The sequence below is a fragment of the Pongo pygmaeus genome, chromosome 10 (genome assembly GCF_028885625.2).
Source record: "Pongo pygmaeus isolate AG05252 chromosome 10, NHGRI_mPonPyg2-v2.0_pri, whole genome shotgun sequence".
Lineage (NCBI taxonomy): Eukaryota > Metazoa > Chordata > Mammalia > Primates > Hominidae > Pongo > Pongo pygmaeus.
The window spans coordinates 123609310-123632348 of NC_072383.2; the positions used below are offsets into that span (position 1 = coordinate 123609310).

The following is a 23039-nucleotide window of genomic DNA, read 5'->3' on the forward strand; positions in this document are numbered from 1 at the left end:
ATCAACTCCTCCGCGGCTGCATCTGGGCAGCTCATCCCTCCCATCCCTACCTCATCCTCTCTCTGCCCACAGCACACCCCTGCAGCCTCTCACCTTGGGTGGACAAAACCTGAACTTTGGCACACCAGCCCTGACATCTTCCCCACTTTTTAAAAAACGCCTCGTCCCAGTCCTGCCGCCAGGATGTGAACAGGCAGGGGTATCAATGGGACCCTGGGAACTTTCTGCCTGAAGGACATTCATTAATGACTTCCTCCTGCACCCACCCAGGCCCCTTCCACCCTTGCTGCCCGGGCCCTCATGGCCTCCATCCAGCCAGCCTGGGACAGTCGGCCCCACCCAGCACTTGCTGCTAACTATCTCCGTGGCCTTGAGTAAACCTCTGCTACCTAAAGAATTTGGTTTCCAAAGGAAAAATACAAGATAGAACTGAGCTTCGGAACCCAAGTCAGTCCAGATCTAACAATCTGACAGCTGATGAAACTTTCCCCGTTAAAGCAATTAGGCCAGGTACAGTGATTCATGAGTGTAATCCCAGCACTTTGGAAGACCGAGGTGGGAGGATTGCTTGAGGCCAGGAGTTCAAGACCAGCCTGGGCAACATAGCAAGACCCGTGTCTCTACAAAAAATCTAAAAATCAGCTGGGCGTGGTGGTGCACTCCTGTAGTCCCAGTTATTCAGGAGGCCAAGGTAGGAGGATCGATTGAGCCTGAGTGGTTGAAGCTGCAGTGAGCCGTAATCATGCCACTGCACTCCAGCTTGGGTGACAGAGTGAGACCCTGTCTCAAAAAATCTAAATAAATAAATAAGAAAGGCTGGGCACTGTGGCATATGCTTATAATCCCAGCACTTTGGGAGGCCTAGGTGGGTGGATCATTTGAGGTCAGGAGTTCCAGACCAGCCTGGCCAACCTGGTGAAACCTCGCCTCTACTAAAAATACAAAAATTAGCCAGGTGTGGTGGCGGGCACCTGTAATCCCAACTACTCAGGAGGCTGAGGCAGGAGAATCGCTGGAACCCGGGAGGCGGAGGTTGCAGTGAGCCAAGATCATGCCACTGCGCTCCAGCCCGGGCGACAGACTGAGACCATGTCTCAAAAAAATAAATAAATAGGCCGGGCTTGGTGGCTCACACCTGTAATCCCAGCACTTTGGGAGATCAAGGCGGGCAGATCACCTGAGGTCAGGAGTTCGAGACCAGCCTGGCCAACATGGAGAAACCCTGTCTCTACTAAAAATACAAAATTAGCTGGGCATAGTGGCGCAGCCTATAATCCCAGCTACTTGGGAGGCTGAGGCGGGAGAATCGCTTGAACCTGGGAGAAAAAGGTTGCGGTGAGCCGAGATCACACCATTGCACTCCAGCCTGGGCAAGAAGAGAGAAACTCCGTCTCAAAATAAATAGTTAAGTAAATATAAGTAAATAAATAAATAATAAACAGCTGGTAAGCTACTACCTCTTCAAGAGGACTTGGTAAACAGAATAATCAGCCAAACAAAATAATCTCTAATACTGTAACTGCCAGAGACAGTGAAAGGCAATGCGGGGATGAAGTGGGAAGCTACTTGGGGGCAAAGGGGCCCAGCTCCATTTTTGCTGCCTATGGCTCTCTCGTCTCCCTGACAACAGCCCCTCCTTTTTGCCTTTTGGGAACCACCCCACTCCTACCTGAGTCTCTGTGGGCAAGAACTACTTCCCTGCCTGGCTCCAAATGGGCAGGCGACCCAAGGCTGACCAATCACAGCAGTCCATTACTCAAGCCACAGCAATTGGTCCAAGGATGCACATGTGATCCCAGCTCAGCCAATCACAGCCAACGAGCATTCACTCCATAAGTTGTCCCAGCCACTGAGAAAATTCTTTAATTCTCCTTCAATATCCCTCAGGAAGGTTCCCTTCCAAGAGCTTCTGGGAATTCCAAAGCAGTCAGTTTCTCCCTGACGTGGTGCAGATGCCATTTATTTTCTAAGCGTCAGAGGAAGCCACTGGCAAGTGAGACTGAGGCGTACACATAAAAACATAGGAATCTAATTCTAGAATCGCATTCAGCCCGTCCAGATGCCCTGTCATGGGACCCAGGAAGAACAGCAGTGTCACAAGAAACTCACTCCCTACATTGACACTAACCAAGACTACTTACGAGGGTCACTGCTGTTTTCCTTTTTTTTCTAATTGAGTGCATGTAGATGGTTTTGCATAAATGACATGCTTATGGGTCACACCTCCACATTCCCGCACGAAGCAAAATCACAAGCAGAATGGACTCAGCCTCGCACAGTCCTGCTAATGAGAACAAAGTGAAACATAAAGGATTCCATTCTTTTTTTTTTTTTTTTTTTTTTGAGATGGAGTCTCACTGTCACCCAGGCTGAAGTGCAGTGGCGCGATCTCAGCTCACTGCAACCTCCACCTCCCGAGTTCAAGCAGTCCTCCGCCTCAGCCTCCCAAATAGCTGGGACTACAGGTGTGTGCCACCATGCCCAGCTAATTTTTGTGTTTTCAGTAGAGATGGGGTTTCACCATGTTGGCCAGGCTGGTCTCGAACTCCTGACCTCAAGTGATCCACCCACCTCAGCCTCCTAAAGTGCTGGGATTACAGGCGTGACACCTGTAATCCCAGCACTTTAGGAATAATGTAATAATGGCGCCCGGCCCATAAATGGTTCCATTCTAAATAATGAACCTCGGCTTAAATGCTCAGGGAAGAAACACTCCCAGCCCCAGCCCCATCCAAGACACCTGATGGGACCAAGATGCCAACAGGAGGATCCCTGCTTCCTCCTGGAGGCAGGAGGTGGCCCCAGAAACAGCCTCCACACTTCCTGTGGCCCCTCCACCAGGACAGGTGCTGTCTCTTTACCCACCATCCACACACAGCCCTGATGACATCTTTATACACCCATATCCCTTCCTTCTGGCCACTCCACCTTCATGCTGGGGCAGGAAAGGGGTCAATCAGAAGCCACCAAAGCTCAGACAGGGAAACACCCCAGCACTGGAACCAGGCAGAAGTCATCGAAATCCAGATGGAGTGCGTTAAGACTCAGGCCTACAATCTGTGGATGCATCCCAGAGACCCAGGCTTCGGGGTGCTCCCCAGGGTGTATGACCTCCCTTACCCCTCGCTACAGCCCGAGGAGGGAGGCCCGGAGAAACATACCCGGCAGGGTTGTGCAACTCACCCACAGGCAGAGAGACAGGAAGTGCAAGAGCCACTGCTGAACTCAGGGAGTCTGGTTCCAAAGTCCATGCTGTGGAGGACCCCCACTGGGGCCTCTCTGCCTTAGCCCAAGGTCCTACCCTAGGCGGTTCTCTGCCCTGGACAAGGGTCTCCAACTATGGAATGCAGCCATGAATGAGACAGATAAAGTCTCTGTCGTCATGGAACTCACACAAGTGGACGAGATAATTTCAGAGACTATTAAGGGCTCAGAAGGGAATAGCATGGTGTGGTTATAACACAGATGGCGCAAGCCAGGCGCGGTGGCTCATGCCTGTAATCCAAGCACTTTGGGAAGCTGAGACAGGTGGATCACCTGAGGTCAGGAGTTCAAGACCAGCCTGGCTAACATGGTGAGACCCCATCTCTACTAAAAATACCAAATTAGCTGGGCATGGTGGTGCATGCCTGTAATCCCAGCTACTCAAGAGGCAAGGCTGCAGAGTCGTTTGAACCGGGGAGGAGGAGGTTGCAGTGAGCCAAGATGGGGCCATTGCCCTCCAGCTGAAAAACCACACAGATGGCACAGACAGTGGACATGAGGGGCAACTGTCCATTGGGTGGGGTGGGCAATCAGGGGGTGTCTTCTTCAAAAGGTTACATTTAAGCTTCAAAAGGTTACATTTAAACATAAAAGAGGAACCAAGCATAAGAGCCAGGGAGACAAAAAGACGGTCCAGGCAGAAAGAAAAGCACGTCCAAAGGCCCTGAGGCAGGACAGCGTGTGACGTGTTCGAGGAAAAGGAAGGCCTGTGAGGTTGCAGTGGGGTGAGAATGCTGAGTTGAGATGGGCGGGGCCCATGAAAATGAGGCTCACAGCTTTGATACCAAATGCAGGAAGATTTTATTCAGCTTCATGAAATGATCCAATTTGCATAGTTTTGTTTTGTTTTTTTTGGGAGATGGAGTCTCGCCCTGTCACCCAGGCTGGAGTGCAATGGTGCAATCTCGGCTCACTGCAACCTCCGCCTCCCGGGTTCAAACAATTCTCCTGCCTCAACCTCCCGAGTAGCTGGAATTACAGGCACACGCCACCACGTCTGGCTAATTTTTGTATTTTTAGTAGAGATGAGGGTTCACCATGTTGGCCAGGCTGGTCTTGAACTCCTGACCTCAGGTGACCCACCCACTTCAGCCTCCCAAAGTGCTGGGATTACAGGCATGAGCCACTGTGCCCGGCCCAATTTGCATGTTTTAAAGAGCATCCTGGCTTTGATGGGGAGAAGTGACAACAGTGTGGTATTAATCAGCAGAGCAAACAGCCCCATGAGGACACTCCAGCACCCACTGGGAAACGACGGTGGCAGCTCGGTCTGGGGGTGACGGCCACGGCAGGTGGAGGAGTAGGCCCCATTGCCCTGCACAGGACCACAACCTGCCACTGGTCACGAACCATCCTGTGAAACAACCCTTGTCTTTTAAACATCCTTTCAATAAATATTTGAGAACCTGCGATTATGTGCTAGGCATTGTTCCAGGGGCTTGGGTCACGGCAACGAATAACACAAAGGTCCCTGCCCTCACGGTCCGACATTCTCATGGGGAGAAATAGACAATAAACAATCAACATGAGACACAGGGAAGTTCCAGGGTATCTACAGTGGCTGACGGGGCTAAGCAGAGCGGGTAAGGAGGGCTGGGAGACAGGGGGGCAAGGGGGAACCTGCATGATGCACAAATGGAGTCAGGGGAGGGTCTCCGTGAGCAAGTGAGAGCTGAACAGAGACCTACGGGAGATGAGAGGGCTTGTGTCACGGGAGAGCTAAGGCGATTGGGCCCATGGGGCTAAGGAATGGCCAGGAGGCCATTGTGCAAGGGAAAAGGGAATGGGGACGTTGCCAGAAAAGTGGCAGGGGTGGATGGCACAGGCCCTGGACCAGGTTAGGACCTGGCTGTGACTCCTAGGGGATGGGTCTGGCCATGTCAGGGCTTTGAGGGGAGGAGGTGCTAAGTGCAATGTTGATGGGCTCCCGTGGCCGCTTATTGAGAAACCCCACTGGGGAGCAAAGGTGAGCACAGGGAGGCCAGTGAGGAGGCGGATGCAGGAATCCGGGGGAGAGGTGATGGCACCTTGGACCAGAGGTGATGGCGCCTCGGGCGTGGTGAGAAGTAGTTGGAATCTGGGTATATTCAGATGATGAAGCCATAAAACTTTCTGACGGGTTCCTTGCGGGAAGTGGAGAGAACAGAGTCAAGGCTGAGTGCAAGATGTTGGCCCGGGCAACTGGAAGATGGGGGGGCTATGATGGAGTGGGAAGCTGGTAGGAGCCACAGGTGTGGCCGGAGGTGATAAGGAGCCAGCCGGGGTGAGCGTGATCTGCCTTTGACCCTGAGTTGAGATATGGACTCTGCTGTTGGACACTCGGGGGTGGGGTTCAGGGGAAAGGTCTGGGCCCAGGGATACCAATTTGGGAGTGGTCAGGACAGAGATGCCATTCAGGCGTGAGGCTGGAGGAGCCCACCCCAGGGATGAGGGATGAGGACGCACATCCTCATGTGCGAAAGGATGCCTGGAGCTCCACCAGCAGGAGGCAGGAGGCCGGGGAGATGAGGAGGCATCAGCAGGCAAGACAGAGAGCAGCCAGGGAGGTGGAGGAAAACCCAGAGAATGGAGATTGAAAGCGCCTCAAGGGTCCTTCTAGAAGCTTCCAGAGAAGGTGGAAGGAACTTCACCCAAAATGCCAGGAAGTGAACAAGGTCAGGCCCCTCCCGTTCCTTCCCCCTCCCCAGCACAGGCAATCAGTGAACAGGAAGAAACAGTGGAGTGGAGGGAAAGAAAACAAGAAAATTAAGACGGCCATGCCTTGGGCCACGAGGCTTCCTGGAACCCGGGACCTGGGGAGCTTCTGAGCAGGCGGAGTGTCTCCACATCTCACCCAGGCTTTGGGAGGAAAATCCCCCCAACACTCGCAGGGAGCCAGCCCCTGGGCCCTTTAAGGCTTCAAAGTCAAGAACGCAGCTTTTTGTGTTGTTTTTGTTTCTCTTTGCATGACAGCTCCAGCCTGGCCACTCGTGGGCCCACGGTCATGTCCAAACAGGGGGAGGGAGACGAGGTAAATAAAAGGGATTCTCTTTTTGTTTTGCGTTTTTGATTTTTGACCGAGCCCTAGCGTTGAATTCTGCACACAATTAATGTGTCTCTGGTGTCGGAGCTGCTAGCGCCTCTCGGAGCAGAAGGCCTGGACCGAACGCCCCTCTACAGAATCCTCCAGGCCCAAGATTTAAACCACAAACTCTCTGGGCTCAGCCTTGGGGGAAGTGGCTTATGGCCCCAGGGGCCTCTCTTTTGCGGACCACAGACATGGAATCACCCTCTGGACACTAAGGAACCTCCATGCAGGACCCACGAATGACAGTGCCAACAAGCCTGCAGCAAATTGCCACTGGGACCAAGACTCATCCAAGAAAAACACCTTCATGGAGCAAGCCCTCCATGGGCACTCACTTCCATCGCATTTGCTAGAAACCAAAGGCCAGGGTAAGGCGATTCCAGGTGGCTGAGCTTCGCCACGTTCTAGTTAATCAGGGTGCATCTCCCGGCGGAGGCACAGCAAGTACTGGCCATTCCAGGAAGGAACAGGGAATGTTTCCTGGCAACCCCAGGTGCTGGGCCTGGCCCCAGAAAGGCCAACCACAGCGGGACTCATCAACATGTACGTGCAGACACATCAACACACAAGGACATGCATAAACACGTGTGTTCATCTGTGTCCATTTGTGTGTACAGACACACCATGTGTGCCTGTGTCAACGTATGTGGGCACACATCAACACAGGTGTCTGCATACACATCATCATGTCGTCACACATCAAGGCAGGTGTGTGCATGCCTACACAGGTGTGTGTGTCACTGTTTTCACCATCAGCACGTGTGTACACACACCAACACATGTGTGTGCAAACACACACACACTCATGAAGACAGGGAGAGGCAAATCTACCAGGAGCAAATAAACTAGACTCAGGCAAACTAAAAATAGCCCATGTTTTTCAGCCGTCGCCAAGGAGTAAGTTGAAGTTGTCTCTCACACGCCAGAAAGAGTAGGAAGTTCAATGGCAGGAAAGAGGAAGAAAAACAAAACAGAATTGGCACACACCTGTGATCCAAGCTGTCCTCGAGGAGCCCCCTCCCCACCTGTGACCAGTGATCAGTCCTAGGGCTTTGCCCCACATGTCCAAACATGGGGGTCCTACAGGAAACGCCCGGGAGCTGGAGACACTGGGCCTCCCTCCCAGGTTCCACAGGGGGGCTGATAAAGGCACAGAGTGGGGCTGATAAAGGTGCAGAGCGGGCCGCCCCTGCAGGATGGGTGAGAGTCCAGCCCCCGGGGTCACTGGGAGCCCTGGGCTAGCAAGAGGTGGCCGCCCCGGGAGCCTCACTTGGTGCCTTTGATTGAAGAACATGTCCCTGGTCTCAGACTACCCCCGGAAGGGAGAGGCCAGGGTGCACTCTACACCAGCAATGTTTGGCGGGGTGATTATTAGGACAAAGCCTCGAAGGGACCCTGCTGTTCCCTGGTGATGCACTGAAAAGGAAGGGGCAGCCCAGGAAAAGAATATAAGAAGGGCACCCCCCGCCGCCCGCCTTAAGCATGCAGTCGACCTGCTCAGACACGCGGAAAACTGGGAGGGTGCAGTGCACAGAGGCTGCCGGGACCGGCTGTGGAGTCGGCCCCCAGACTTGAAATCCTGATTCAACCACTTGGAGCTATGTGACATGGGGCAAGTTGCTTTCCGCCTCTGTGCATCCATTTCCCTCAATAAAACAAGACACAATAGTACCTATTTTAGATACTAACATGAATAATGCACATAAACACTTGGAACAGTATCCGGCCAAAACGAGTGCCCATTGATTGTTATCTCCCATCAACCCCTACCTTTTAACTGATTGACAAAGATTTCCCAAAAGGCAAAAACTCAGGGACAGCCGGTGACGTCCCCGGCTGGCCCTGGTGCCTGGGCTTCCCAAGGCTCACTGTGTGGCTCTGGCTGAGGGAGGCAGGGATGAGATAAAGAGCCTGAGGCTAGGGCTGGGGGTCGTGCCCGCCTCATTCATTCTGTAACCCGACTGGTGTTGAAGGGGTGGCAAGGAGCTCAGGCACTGCTGTGGCCCTCGGGGACGCTGCAGTGACAGTGACGGGAAAGCCCCTGCCTCAGCAGATACAGGGGTATCAGGAAAAAAGCACACAGGCAAAGATGACTGAAGGTTTTTCCCTCTACCCCTGGGGAAATGGAGGTGTGGTTATTGAGACAGGGACCATAGATGGGCGAAGCCCAGCAGCAGGGTAAGGCAACCGAGGTTGAGTCCATCTAGAAAACCAACTTAAAGACAGCAGAGGGGACCCAGGTTCTCTCCTGGACATGGAAGAAGGCCATGAGGCCTATCATTGAAGATGGTGGTCTTGGAAGATGACCCCTTCCCTGCAGCCCAGCTGTAGTGAGGGGCCTCTCCCCACGTCCACCGGCTGAGCCTTCCTTGGAGGACCAGAGACACATGGGAACTTGGATGTGTGCCCCCCAGGACCTGAACCAGGCCTTCGTTACTCACCCACATACCTGAGCACAGCTGCATGCCAGGCTCAGATCCAGGGAACGGGAGCAAGAGTCCCCATTCTCATGGCATCTGCCTCTGGGACAGACAGACACCTTCTCTCACACACACACACACACACACACACGTGCACACATGCACACACACACATACACTAGCGAGATCACTTGGGGCAAATTACTCTCTTCAGCTTGTCTCCTTAACGGACACTGACGACAATAAGTCGTAAGTCACGGCCCTCTGCAGGGACTAAACGAGATGATTTTCACAAAGGTGCTTTGAACCCTGCCTGGTGCACAGTAAGCTGCGCATGAGTGGATGCCATGAAGTTCACAACCGCGGCCCTTAGTGTGTCTGTCCAAACACCTCTCTCCAATCCTATCCACTAGCAGAAGGGAAAAGAATGAGTTGCGCTTCCTCAAAGCCTCTCCAAGCAACCTCGACCACAGGGCCCCTTTGCAGTGCGCCTCCTCGGTCTGTGTGGCGCATTCATCTGGCCAGTCTTTGAGGAAAGCTATGTATCTGTTCATTTGTAATTTTTTTTAAAAGATGGGATTTTAGCCGGGCACGGTGACTCACGCCTGTAATCCCAGAACTTTGGGAGGCCGAGGCGGGCGGATCACTAGGTCAGGAAGTCAAGACCATCCTGGCTAAAACAGTGAAACCCTGTCTCTACTAAAAATACAAAAAATTAGGTGGGTGTGGTGGCAGGCGCCTGTAGTCCCAGCTACTCAGGAGACTGAGGCAGGAGAATGGCGTGAACCCGGGAGGTGGAGCTTGCAGTGAGCCGAGATCGTGCCACTGCACTCCAGCCTGGGTGACAGGGCAAGACTGCGTCTCAAAAAAAAAAAAAAAAAAGAGATGGGATTTCACTCTGTTGCCCAGGTTGGAGTACAGTGGCACAAACACAGCTCACTGCAGCCTCCAGCTTCTGGGCTCAAGAGATCCTCCCACCTCGGCCTCTCCAGTAGCTAGGACTATAGGTGCATGCCACCATGCTCCAGCTTAGTTTTTTTTTTTTTTTTTTTTTTGTAGAGATGGGGGTCTCACTATGCTGCCCAGGCTAGTCTTGAACTCTTGGCTTCAAGTGACCCTCCCACCTCAGCCCCATAAAGTGCTGGGATTGCAAGTTTGAGCCATCATGCTTGTTCTTGTAATTTTTAATCCAACATGTAGCATGTGGATACATTTTCTTTGTTAAAACAAAAATAATGGCCGGGCTCAGTGGCTCACGCTTGTAATCCCAGCACGTTGGGAGGCCGAGAGGGGAAGATCACAAGATCAGGAGATGGAGACCATCCCGGCTAACATGGTGAAACCCTGTCTCTACTAAAAATACAAAAAAAAATTAGCTGAGTGTGGTGGCAGGCACCTGTAGTACCAGCTACTCAGGAGGCTGAGGCAGGAGAATGGCGTGAACCCAGGAGGCGGAGGCTGCAGTGAGCCGAGATCGCACCACTGCACTCCAGCCTGGGCGACAGAGCGAGACTCTGTCTCAAAAAAAAAAAAAAAAAAAATAGGAGCATTACAGATAAAGTATTAGGTTTCCTTTGGCCACACCCCCAGTGTCCTGCCTTCTCTCATTAGAGTATCCACTTCTGTTAGTCTCACCTTTTCCCAAACTTTAACATATTCTAATATTAAGGCATTGAAAATAATGGCAGGGCGGGTGGTTCACACCTATAATCCCAGTGCTTTGGAAAGCCAAGGCAGAAGGATCACTTAAGGCCAAGAGTTCGAGACCAGCCTGGGTAACATAGTGAGACTTTGTCTCTACGAAAATAAAAATAAAAATGGAAAGAAAATATAGAATACTGTTCGGTGGGTTTTCTTTTTTAACATAAATAGCACCAGAGCTTTTTTCAATTAGTAATGTGTTTTTATGGCTTACCCATGCTGAGACATATATCTAAGTTCCTTCTTTTTTTTTTTTTTTTTTTTTTTTGAGATGGAGTCTCACTCTGGAGGGCAGTGGCGCGATCTCAGTTCACTGCAACTTCAGCCTCCCAGGTTCGAGCTATACTCCTGCTTCAGCATCCCGAGTAGCTGGGATTACAGGCATGCACCACCATGTCCAGCTAGTTTTTGTATTTTTTAGTAGAGACGGGGTTTAGCCATGTTGGCCAGGCTGGTCTCAAACTCCTGACCTCAGGTGATCCAATGAATAATGAAGACATGGTTCAGATCCCTGGGGGCACACATCCAAGTTCTGTGAAAAGGACATAAACATGAAATGTGGACAAGAAGCCATTTTTAAGAAATTCAGTCTAAAGAAGCAAGCCAAGGGGAAAAAGATGTCAACTAGTGTGACAATATCCACATCTTCACCCCAGCTCATCATTGAAGACGGCAGCCTTGGAAGATGAGCATCCCTTTTTTGCAGCCCAGCTGCAGTGAGGGGCCTCTCCCCCATGTCCACCAGCTGGGCCTTCCTTGGAGGACCAGAGACACATGGGAACTTGGCTACCAAAAAATGGTAATGATAAATCAGTAATTACCAGTGATGGCAGAGATAGGGGAAGTGGCACAGTCCCATACCTCGTGGGTGGATGTAGCAACAGAGCTGTGCAGAAGGGCAATTTGGCCGTAATCATCAAAACTCAAACTAAGCACACCTGCTCCCAAGGCCCCACTTCTAGAAATCCACCCTATGGAAATGTTCATGAACCACACCAAGAGGGATGTGTCGGGATATCGCTGTCATTTGTGACAGAGAAAATGATCACTCAGTGGAGAAACAGGTAAACAAGTCTATAACCATTCAAAGGAATACCAGCAGTGATGAAGGAAAACGTGGGGTAGATTTATTGCTGAGACATGGAAAATTTTTCAGATGGTATCTTTGAATTGAAAAGCAAATTGCAAGATAATTAGACATGTTCAAGTTCACTTACACTTAGTTCAAGTTATGTAAAATATATATATTAGTATGTATACATACAGGCTCTTGGTACACAGAAAAGGGTCTAGAAAGATCCACACCAATGATGGTGATAATAGCTCAGGAGGGGAATAAAATGGGGGAAACTTTCTCTCTTTTCCTCCATTTGAACTTTTTTTTACGAGCAAGTATTCATATATTTTATATAATGTCATCCCTCAATGTCAGACGGGAGTTGGTTCCAGGACCCCCATAGATACCAAGATCTGCAGATGCTCAAGTCCCCGACATAAAATGCTGTGGTATTTGCATATCACCTACGCGCATCCTCTCGTATTCTTTAAATCATCTCTAGGTTACTTATAATACCTAATACGATGTAAATTCTATGTTAATAGTTGTTATACAGTATTGTTTTTATGTCTTTTTTTTAGTTGTATTGTTATTTTGGGGGGATTTTTTCTGAAAACTTTCAATCTGCAGTTGATTGAATCCACGGATGCAGAACCTGCAGACACAGAGGGCCAACTGTAGGGACTTCTGTTGTTAATCAAAAAGCATATTAAAAAAAAAAATCAAAGCACAAGGCCTCCCATTCAAGTTGCACACAGACTCATGTAGCCAAAGAAAACACCAGCAGGCAGTCCCTGCTTATGCGCGTGTCTCACCCGCCTGGTCCCCTGAACACAGGCTCTCTTCCATGCTAAGGTACTTGGCCGCTGCTCCAGCCTGGGCGGTTCCAGAAGTGGCCGTCTTGGGCTGGGCGTGTCTTCCTGCCTTCACGCCACTCGGCCCCAAACCAATCGCCTTTGGGATATCCACAGAAGGATGCTGGGAGGCTCCCGTTCAACTTTAAACCAGATGCTCCTAGCTCCAGGACAATTGAAGACAATGTGGTTTTCCTCTTTAGAAGCCCGGGAGAGGAGTGGGGAAATTTGGTGGTGCACGCATGTGTGGTGCACACACACACATACACACACCCTACTGACATACTTAACCTGATGACATCCTGAGAAAGAAAACACCTTGAAATAAGCCCCCGAATAACTGAGTTGGCAAGACTCTTTACCTGGCATAAGTCCCACCACCCCTACACTCCCAAAGCAAGAGACCAGGTGCTCACTCACAGCACAGGGTCACATGCTTGAACCGCCTGAGTGACAGCCCCTCTAGGGACCCTGCATACACACAGTGGGGTCCTGGCACTGCAGCAGCCACAAGGCTGTCACTGACACACATGTTTCAGTATGAGTAGGCCACAGAAAAATAAAGCTCCCGCAGTGTAACAGAGAAAGCCTCTGAGCTGTCATGGGGGGGAAGAGGCCATTCTGTTGCTTTTCCTGCCATCCCCAGAGACAGTGTCACCATCCACCGGGACCTCTTTGCAGTCAGATTACAGGCTTTGGCGGGACAAGATTTGAAAAATCAAAAATAGACACAACGTGGCCGAGATGCCCTAGACAACTGCTCACCCAGAGACCTTGAGAGAGACCACATGTTGCTCCATCTTTAAGGCCAGCTAGCTGGGTCCCAAGAAGTGTGGCAGCCAAATCTAAGCAGATCCTTCATTCAATCACTCATTCATTCACTCTGTGAATGAGGGAACAGACATGAAATGTGGACAAGGAACCATTCTTAAGAAACCCAGTCCAAAGAGGCAGGCCAAGGGGAAAAGATGTCCATTAGAGTGACAATGTCCACATCTTCACCCCAGCTCTGCATCTGGCTAGAACTTTGATAAGAGTGAGCCTCAGTTTCCCTTCCCCGCCACTGCATGTGTGGGTTCCAGGGCTTCAAAACTCTAAATGGCTTTTAGTTCAAATGTGATACTGTGCAATCTCCCAGCCCTTCCCTAACTCCAGGCTCATTCAAACAGGCCACCCAGGCACCCAGGGCAGAGTCTGTCCGTCTGCAGTCCAGCTGACCGCCTAATCGGTCTCCCTGGTTGAAAGGGCAATGGTACGCAAGGTTAGGATCAGAGGAAAGACTTCAGGCTGCGTGCACTCAGAGGACCTTGGGCTGGTGCCTACCTCTGCATGAATCTGGGGAGAAAAGCGGCTTATAGTTTCCAGACTGAATCATGGAGGCAGTGAGCAGGGAGAACAGAGTCGCGCATTCTGCCTCTGGGAAAGGGTTCCTATGGGGAGATTCTGGGCAGTGGAGGATGCTCAGCTGAGCACCTACCATGTGAGCTGGGCACCCACGTGGGCCTCACAGAAGGTTCCTGTCCTCCTGGGCTCACAGGATACAAGCAAAGTGCAGCTCTAATTTCACCGGACCCTGCTACCGGCTGTTGTGAAAGCAGACGTTCACACACTCCTGAGCTCCTTCGGGCAGCACCACAGAAGCAACCTGTCCACACTCCTGATCCGTCGTGGGCGCCCAGACCCTTTAGGGCGGGTCAGGCGCCCGGGTGGTCTCCCATCCAGGCCTCCCCAACCCTGGCCTGCGCCTCCAGCAAAGCCCCTGGGTTACCCCCTAGCCTCAGTCTGGGGCGGCGAGGGTGGTGGGGAGGCGGGCAGCAGCCCCTTCCGAAGCGCCTGGCCTCCCTTGTGCTCTGCGGCGCCGGGCCCGGGCGCCGATTCCGCTGCGGTCGCCCACCTACCGCAACGCGCGGGTCCTCCCGGCGCCCAGCGCCCAACAGCCCGGGTCCGTGCGCGGACCCCCTGGGGGCTCCCTCACCCACCTTGAGGACCTGCTGCCTGATGAGCGACGGCACCATCACGATCATGACAGCGCCCAGCACCGCGCACAGTAGCCCCGCGACGCCCAGCGCCCCGGCAGCCCAGCGTGCTTTGGCGGAGCAGCCCATGTCTGCGCGCCTGGGGCCCACCCGCGGCTCGCAGGGCTCCGCGCCTGGCAGGAGGCGGGGACGGCGACAGAGACGACACAGGCGGGGACTGGGGGCACGCAGGCCGCAGAGGCACGGTGGATCCGGAACGGCAGCTCACGCAGGAGCAGCCCGGCAGGTGGCCAGTGGTTTTATGCCCCATCGCCGGCGCCGCCGGACCGCCCCCGGGCAGCCTTAGGCTCCAGGATTCCGGCGGCAGGGGCGGGGCCTGAGCGGGCCGGGGGCGGGGGAGGGGAGGGGACGGGGCGGGGCGCTGATCGGACGGGTAGGGGGCGGGGCCATGGCCGCCAAGACACGCCCCGCCATGCTGCCGCTGCCCCCCCGGCCTCGCTTCCGTCTTGGGGCGGGAGCTGAGGAGGCCTCGTGGCCGCTGAGCCGAAACGTCTATGGGGCCTGGTGCCCCTCACCCTCTTGCTCCCTTCGTCTTTCTCCTACCCCTTCCCCCACCTATGTCTCCCCTCCTCCCAGCTCTCCCCTCTGAGCCCCTCACCCTTCCCTTTCCCTCCTCCTTCCCCTCCTCCTCTATCGGGACCAACATCATGGTTGGTCACAGTGAGTAGGGCTTCGCCAGCCCACCCAGGAACCCCAGAGCCCTTACAACGGTCCACATGCCCCGCCACCACCTTCTAGACCCTCATCTCCCCAGTCCATCTCCAGCCTCACTGTCCCTGGAAGAAGCCCCGTAGGCTCCAGCCCCAGGGCCTTCATACACCCAGCACAGGCAATTCTGTTCTCCCAGGTATCCGCCTGGCCCTATCCTTCGTAACGCTGGTGTCACCATCACCCTATGACTGAGCACCCCCTGGCAGGTTCACGTTCATTTGCGTCCTTGCATTCTGACCATGTGCTCCAACTGGGATGCCAGCCCGTGAGGCGGGGGGGCCCCCACGCGTCCTCAGCTCTAGAACGTGGCCTGGCGGGGAATGCCTGCTCACAGTAAATATTCTAGAATGAATGACTGAGGAACCTTCTAGGTGCTGGCCCCTGTCCTGAGTGCTTTGCACACAATGGCTGCATTTTACAATAAGAAAACTGGGCGGTGGCTCACGCCTATTAATCCCAGCACTTTGGGAGGCCTAGGCGGGTGGATCACCTGAGGTTGGGAGTTGAAGACCAGCATGACCAACACGGCGAAACCCCGTCTCTACTAACAATACAAAATTAGCTGGGCGTAGTGGCGCATGCCTGTAATCTCAGCTACTCAGGAGGCTGTGGCAGGAGAATCGCTTGAACCCGGGAGGCGGAGGTTGCGGCGAGCCGAGATAGCGCCACTGCACTCCAGCCTGGGCAACAAGAGGGAAACTCCATCTCAAAAAAAAAAAGAAAAGAAAAAGAAAGAAATGAAAACTGATGCACAGAGAAGCTTAGTTAACCCAAACCAAGTATCCACTTTCTAATGAAGAGGGAAACCAATGATGAGCAGGTGAGCAAATGAATGAAGGATAATTGCAGGCAAGTGCTCCAAGATAATAGAACAGTCCCGGTGCATGGTGGCCCACAACTGTAATCCCAGCACTTTGGAAGGTCCAGGTGAGGGATCACTTGAGGCCACTAGTTGGAGACCAGCCTGGGCAACATAGTGAGACCAGTCTGTACAGAAAATGAAAAGATTAGCCAGCCACAATGGCATGCGCTTGTGGCCCCAGCTACTCAGGAGGCTGAGGCAGAAGGATCCCTTGAGTCCTGGAGTTCAAGGCTGCAGTGAGCCCTGATCTTACCACTGCACTCCAGCCTGGGTGACAGCAAGACCCCGGGGGGAAAAAAAAGAAAAAAAGGAGAGCGAGAGAGGAAAAGAAAACAGAATAGTGTGCACAGCAATGGGCTGGCACTAAGTGGCAGTTGCCCTTAGGATGGGTGAGTATGTCCCAGAAGCCCTCTACGCCCCCCTGAAGTCCTCCACCACACCCCAACTGGCCTGCCTTCTGGTCCCTGAACCGCTGGCCCCACCTTGAGTTTTGGGCCCCTCATGTGGCCAGTCCCCTCATTTTCTGAATGAAGTTACTGAGAGGACAAGAGACTCCTGGGTTACACAGGGACAAGGAGGGTGGTGTCCCCAGCACCCAGGTAAGGCAGGCTCAGTCCTTGAGTGCTCCAAGGGAGGCTTTCTAAACCTCTTATTTAACTCCAGAAGAAAGCAGCCTTCTCCCAGGGCCATCCTTAAGCAACATGTCTTCGCCTGAACCAATATTTACAGAGCACCTGCTATGTTCTGGTTAGACAGCTTTGCCTGGCACTGCCTTCCTCTAAGGAGGCTGAATATGGTCCAGTGCCCCAAGGGGCAGGACCCAACTCCTGAGGGAGGTCAGAGTGGCTGGGGTGAGACTGTGGTAGCCCAGGGGGACAGGTTCAGAGAAATCCAGGCTCCGGGGTTTCCCACATTGGAGTCCTAGGGCAAGTGATTTGGCCCTTTCTGTGCCTCAGTCTCCTCATCTACGAAACGGGGATTAGAAGAGCCCCTTTCCAAGGGCTACCATGAGGATTAAACAAGTCAAAAAACGTGCCAGTGCTTAGAATAGTCCCTGGAATGTATCAGTGCAACTGAGCTGGGGACTGTCGTCGTTATTTTCTGGAACCACATGACCTGGCACCTGCCCATCTCTCTGCCTCCATCTCCTGCCCTCTGCCCCATTGTTTCTGTTCATTGAGCGTCCCCAGCTTTTTCTTGTGCCAGGACCTTTGCACTTCCTGTTCCTCTGTCTAGGATACGCTTCCCCTAGATCCTTTCATGGCTGCCTACTCTCCTTTTCTGGGCTCAGCTGAAACCCACTCCTCAGAGAAGCCTTTGCTGTTGCATCTGTCGAAAACAGGAGTCCCAGCCCACTCTGTCAGGCCACCTTGCTTTGTGTGAAATGGTCTCATCTGTTTCCTTGTTCATCTCCTCCAGCTCCCGAGAGACAGACGCTGACCCTGTTTTGCTTATCGATGTATCTCCAGCACCTGGAAAAAATGCCTGGCACATAGCAGGTACTCAATAAATACTTTACTCAGTCAGCTAATTAACTCATTAATCAATCGAGTAACTGATCAATTGATTAATTAATTAATATCACTTCATTGAATTCCTTAAGGCCTTCAACAGCCTTCAGCTATGCAGTTGCCTTTTTTTAATGATTTTTGTAGTTCTCGGAAACTAGCCAGTCAACTAAAATCCGCGGTCTGCCTGGCCCTGACACCCTCCTCCACTTCCTTGATACTGACCTGCCTTGACCATCTCACCCAGTCTAACTCTGATTCATGACCAAGTCTTCAAGGTCCAAATGTACGTGATGCTTACCCAAGAGGGCTGCAAGGCCATGGCTAGAGAGCCCTCATGTCACGCCATGCTGTTACTCAACGAGAGAGAAGGGCAGAGATGAAAGGGTGCTGGGACACGTGAGCCACCTTGACCTTGCTGAGGGGAGTCACTTCCGGTGGTAGGGAGGGCAGCTGAAGAAGGGAAAAAAAGACTTCGTCATGTTTGAGAGGTCTTGCCCTGGGGAAAGTCGAAGATACAGAAGAAAAGAAAGAGTGCTGATAACAAAATATGATCAACATGGTGTCACGGGGCTCCTGGAAAATCAAGTCAGATGCTTTTCCTCCACTGCTCAGAGTCCTTTCGTGATCAAAGATGGAGAATGAGTGCAGGCAAAGACCTGGAGGAGTTGGAAGCCTCTTGAGGCGCTTGTGGGATTGTAAAATGGTGCAACCTCAAAAGGTAAACATAGGGGTCCCCTGAGAACAAGCAGTTCCACTCCTGGGTGTATGCCCAGGAGAAAGGAAAGAGCATGTCCACACGGAAGCCTGGATGCAAATGTTCACAGCAGCCGAGCAGTGAAAATAACCCACACCCCCATCAGCTGGTGAATAGGTAAATAAAATGTGGCATAACCGCACACTGAAATATGACTCAGCATAAAAAGGAATGAAGGGCTGATGCATGCTACACCATGGATGAACCTTGAAAACATTGATAAGTGAAAGAAGCCAGACACGAAGGCCACATGTATGATTCCGCTTATATAAAATGTCCACAGTAGGCAGATCGATGGAGACAAAGTAGACCAGTGGCTGCCAGGGGCTGGGGAGAATGAGGAGTGACTGTTACAGGTTTGGGGTTTCATTTTGGAGTGGTGAAAATGTTCTAAAAGTGACAGTAAAAGTGATGGTAATGATGGTTGCACAATTCTGTGAATATACAAAAAGCCATCAAATTGCATACTTTACTTTTTTTTTTTTTTTAAGAGACAGGGTCTCACTCTGTCACCCAGGCTAGAGTGCAGTGGTATAATCTCCCTACAGCCTTGAAGTCTTGGGTTCAAACCATCCTCCCGCCTTGGCCTCCTGACTAGCTTGGACAACAAGTATATGCCACTATGCACACCTGATGTTTTCATCTTTGTTGAGACAGGGTGTCACTTTGTTGCCCAGGCTGCTCTCAAAATTATGGTCATCCTCCCAGCTGGCCTCCCAAAGTGCTGGGATTACAAGTATGAGCCATCATGCCTGGCCAAATTATATACTTTAAATGGGTGAATGTATGATATGCGAATTGTATCTCAATAAAAACTGTTATTTTAAAGAAATGGCCAGGCGTGGTGGCTCATGCCTGTAATCCCAGTGCTTTTGGAGGCCAAGGCAGGAGGATCCCTTGAGGCCAGGAGTTGGAGATCAGCCTGGGCAACACAGCCAGACACCAGCTCTACAAAAAATAAAAAGTTAGCCAGGTAAGGTGGCATGCACCTCTAGTTTCAGCTACTGAGGAGGCTGAGGTGGTAGAATCACGTGAGCCCAGGAAGTCGAGGCTGCAGTGAGTGAGCTATGATTGTGTCACTGCACTCCAGCCTGGGCAACACAGTGAGACCCTGTCTCTCAAGAAAACAAAAAGAAAGAAACCTTTCCGTGGCTCCCACCTCATTCAGCGTAAAAGCCAAAGCCCTCACCATGGCCCACAAGATCACCACATCTCATACTAGAGAGACAAAGTCAAAACACACCCAGATCGGCACATCTCCCTGACCTCATCCCCCTCCCTCCCCTTGCCCACTCTGCTCCAGCCACACCCTCCTCCCCGGAGCTCCTCCACCTGCTGCCTGGCTCGTGCCCCAGAACCTTTGCACTCCCTGGTCCCCTCCTGGAATGCTCCTCTCCCTAACACCCAGGAGGCTCACCCTCCCTTCCTTCAGGTCCTTGCTCCAATGTCATCTTCTCAGCAACGACTTCCTTCCTGCCCAGCCTTTGAAAGTTACAAACCACCCACAGGACCCTCCCTATCCCCCTTGGCTGCTTCATTTCTCTCTGTGCACCGACCGCCCTCCAGGGCAGGTGTTTGCTTGTTTGATTGGCTTCCTTCCTCTTCTAGGATAAAAAAAGTTCCACGGGGCAGGAATCTGCCTGTTTCGTCCATTGCTGTGCCCCCGGCTCCTGAACAGCACGTGGCCCACAGAGTAGGCCCTTGGTCAGTGTGTGTAGATGAACCACATCTACCAGAGTCCGAGGTAAAATCTTGCCTCTACCGCCGGGCCACACAGCTGCCTGGCATGGTGGTCTGGGGTGAGTTGCTCAGCCTCTCTGTGCCTTGGCTCCCTCATCGGTGCCTTGGGATTGGTCTGAGTCATGCCTGTACCCTGGGGTGGTCGTGAGGATTACATGGGCTCATCTTGGTCATATGCTTAGCAAGGTGCCTGTGTGAGGCGGAGCCAACACCTTCTGCAGGCAGCTGCATGCTCTGCGCCCCTCCCAGCCTGGGAAGAATCACACTCATCCCCGGGGGCAACAGAACACAGTGCATGGAAGCTGAAGGGCGTCCTTAAAGGAGGCACAGCTGGCTCCTGGCGGAGCAGAGAGCAGAGATGTGAACCAGTCACATGCCACAAACATGACCACTGCGCTGTTTGCTGAGGGAGAGGAAAAAGAGGAAGAAAGTGAAGGAAAGCGAAGAGACGGGCGTGAGAAAGGAAAAAATAAAAAGCAAAGGAACAGGAAACCTTATTTTTTTTTTTTCTTTTCAGATGGAGACTCGCTCTGTGGCCCAGGCTGGAATGCAGTGGTGTGATCTCAGCTCACTGCAGCCTCCGCCTCCCGGATTTAAGCAGTTCTCCCTGACTCAGCCTCTTGAGCAGCTGGGATTACAGGTGCATGCCACACACCTGGCTAATTTTTTTTTTTTTTTTTTTGAGAAGCAGTCTTACTCTGTCTCCCAGGCTAGAGTGCAATGGTGTGATCTCGGCTCACTGCAACCTTCTCCTGGGTTCAAGTGATTCTCCCGCCTCAGCCACCCGAGTAGCTGGAATTACAGGCACCTGCCATCATGCCTGGCTAATTTTTGTATTTTTGTAGAGATGGGATTTCACCATGTTGGCCAGGCTTGTCTTGAACTCCTGACCTCAGGTGGTCTGCCCACCTCGGCCTCCCAAAGTTCTGGGATTACAGGTGTAAGCCACTGCACCCGGCCAATTTTTGTATTTTTAATGGAGATGCGGTTTTACTATGTTGGCGAGGCTGGTCTCGAACTCCTGGGCTCAAGTGATCCACTCGCCGCAGCCTTCCAAAGTGCTGGGATTACAGGCGTGAGCCACCACGCCCCGCCAGGAAAGCATTGTAGCCACATCTGCCACCTGGATCGCTGCTGGTGAGGGAGGAAAGAGAGCTCAAGTGTGCCTGCTGGATTCATTCAGTTCACATTGAGCTGCTACTCTGTGCTGGGCACTGTGTTGGGTGTTTAGGGACCTAGCAGGGACCATAAGCAAGCCCCTAGCCTTGCGGGTCCTGTATGCTAATAGACAAGCAATAACTTTAGTGATGAACATCATCATTGGTGGATTTTATAAAATGTTAGAGCTGTGGGCACGGTGGCTCACACCTGTAATCCCAGCAGTTTAGGAGGCCGACGCAGGCACTTTGCTTGAGCTCAGGAGTTTGAGACCAGCCTGGCCAACATAGCAAAACCCTGTTGCTACAATAAATACAAAAAAAAAAAAAATTAGCTGGGCATGGTGGCACGCACCTGTGGTCCCAGACACTCAGGAGGCTGAGGTGGGAGGATCACTTAAGCTCAGGAGGCAGAGGTTGCAGTGATCCAAGATGGCATCACTGCACTCCAGCCTGGATGACAGAGCAAGACCCCATCTCAAAAAACAAAGCAAAAAGATATTAGAGCTGTGCTATCCAATACAGTAGCCACTGGCCCTACGTGGCTATGGGACACTTGACACGGGGCTAGTCTGAAGTGAGATATGCCATGTCATATACATCCCAGACTTCAAAGGCTTTATATGAAAAGAGCGTAAAATATCTCAATATTCTTATACTGATTACACATTGAAATGACACTATTTGAACATCACCGATAAGGGAGCCGGAGCACAGAGAGGCTGAGCAACTTGCCCCCGGCCACCATGCCAGGCAGCTGCATGGCCCGGCGGCAGAGGCAAGCTTTTACCTTGGACTCTGGTAGATGTGGTTCATCCACACACAGTAACCAAGGGTTGAATAATATTACAAGTTAAATTAGTTTCACCTGTTTCTTTTTACTTTTTAAATATGACCCCTAAAATTCTTTTATCTTTTTTTCTTTTTTCAGAACAGGTTCCTCTGTCATAAAATTTTTAAAATTGTGTGTGTGGTTTGTGCATGTTGCATTTCCATGGGACAGGCAGTTAGAGGACGATGCGTGCTTTAGGGGAGAAACAGAACAGTGTGAATGCTACTGGGGGAGAGGGGTTGCCATTTAAATGGGGTGTTTGGAGACAGCCTCAGTGAGAAGGTGACATTTGGGCAAAGACCTGCAGGAAGTGCAGGAACGTGTTGAGATCCAGGGAAGAACGTTCCAGGCAGAGGGAATAGCCAGGGCAACGACTCTGAGGCAGGAGGTGCCTGCATAGATTTTAATCAGAATGCGAATCTCTCATGTTGCTGCAAGTGACTTTTTAGGAGTTGTTTCTCTTCAGTAGGTCAAAATGCCCCCTGCAATATTGTGAATATCAGAGAAGGTCTCCAGAGCCCCCAAACAGCCCCCCCAGAAACTTAGCCTCCGCCCCCGGACTTTAGCCCCCATGCTAGAGTCTGAATGTGTCCCCTGAAATTTGTACATTGACACCTAATTACCATGTGATGGTATTAGGAGGTAGGGCTTTTGGGAAGTGACAAGGTCATGGGGGCAGAGGCCTCATCGATGGGATTAGGGCCCTGACACACGAGGCTCTAGAGAGCTGCCTCTCCCCTTCCACCAGGCAAGGACACAGAGAGAAGCTGTCATCTGTGAACCAGACGCAGGGCCTCACCACCACCAAATCTACTGGCGCCTTGGTCTTGCACTTCCCAACCTCCAGAAATGTGAGAAATAGATGTCCGTTGTCTGTAAGCTCTCCCAGTCTATGGTAACTCTGTTTTAGAAGCCTGAACAGACTGAGATGCCCTGTAAATCCTGTCTTCCTTCAGAATCATGCCTTTCTGAGTCCCCGATCACTGACTTCCCTCCAGGAGTCTTTCCTCTCTGACTCAGGGCTGGTGATCAATCCTCACCTTTGTCCCTGGCCTTTGGGGACTCTGATATGT

General features: G+C 52.0%; 1 protein-coding gene across 17 annotated transcripts in view; it reads right to left on the reverse strand.

Moving 5' to 3' along the window:
• Positions 1-23039, reverse strand: part of SCARB1 (scavenger receptor class B member 1) — a 114904-nt gene that overhangs the window by 71881 nt on the left and 19984 nt on the right. For 10 of the 17 annotated variants that reach the window (XM_063646800.1, XM_063646801.1, XM_063646798.1 and 7 more), the window contains one exon: positions 17782-17933. In XM_063646800.1, the coding sequence (XP_063502870.1) occupies positions 17782-17802 (21 nt within the window). In that variant the 5' untranslated portion in view covers positions 17803-17933. Of the gene's footprint in view, positions 1-2141; positions 2280-14342; positions 14722-17781; positions 17934-23039 lie in introns of those variants that run through there. The other 7 variants (XM_063646808.1, XM_063646807.1, XM_054443255.2 and 4 more) reach the window with 3 other exon arrangements.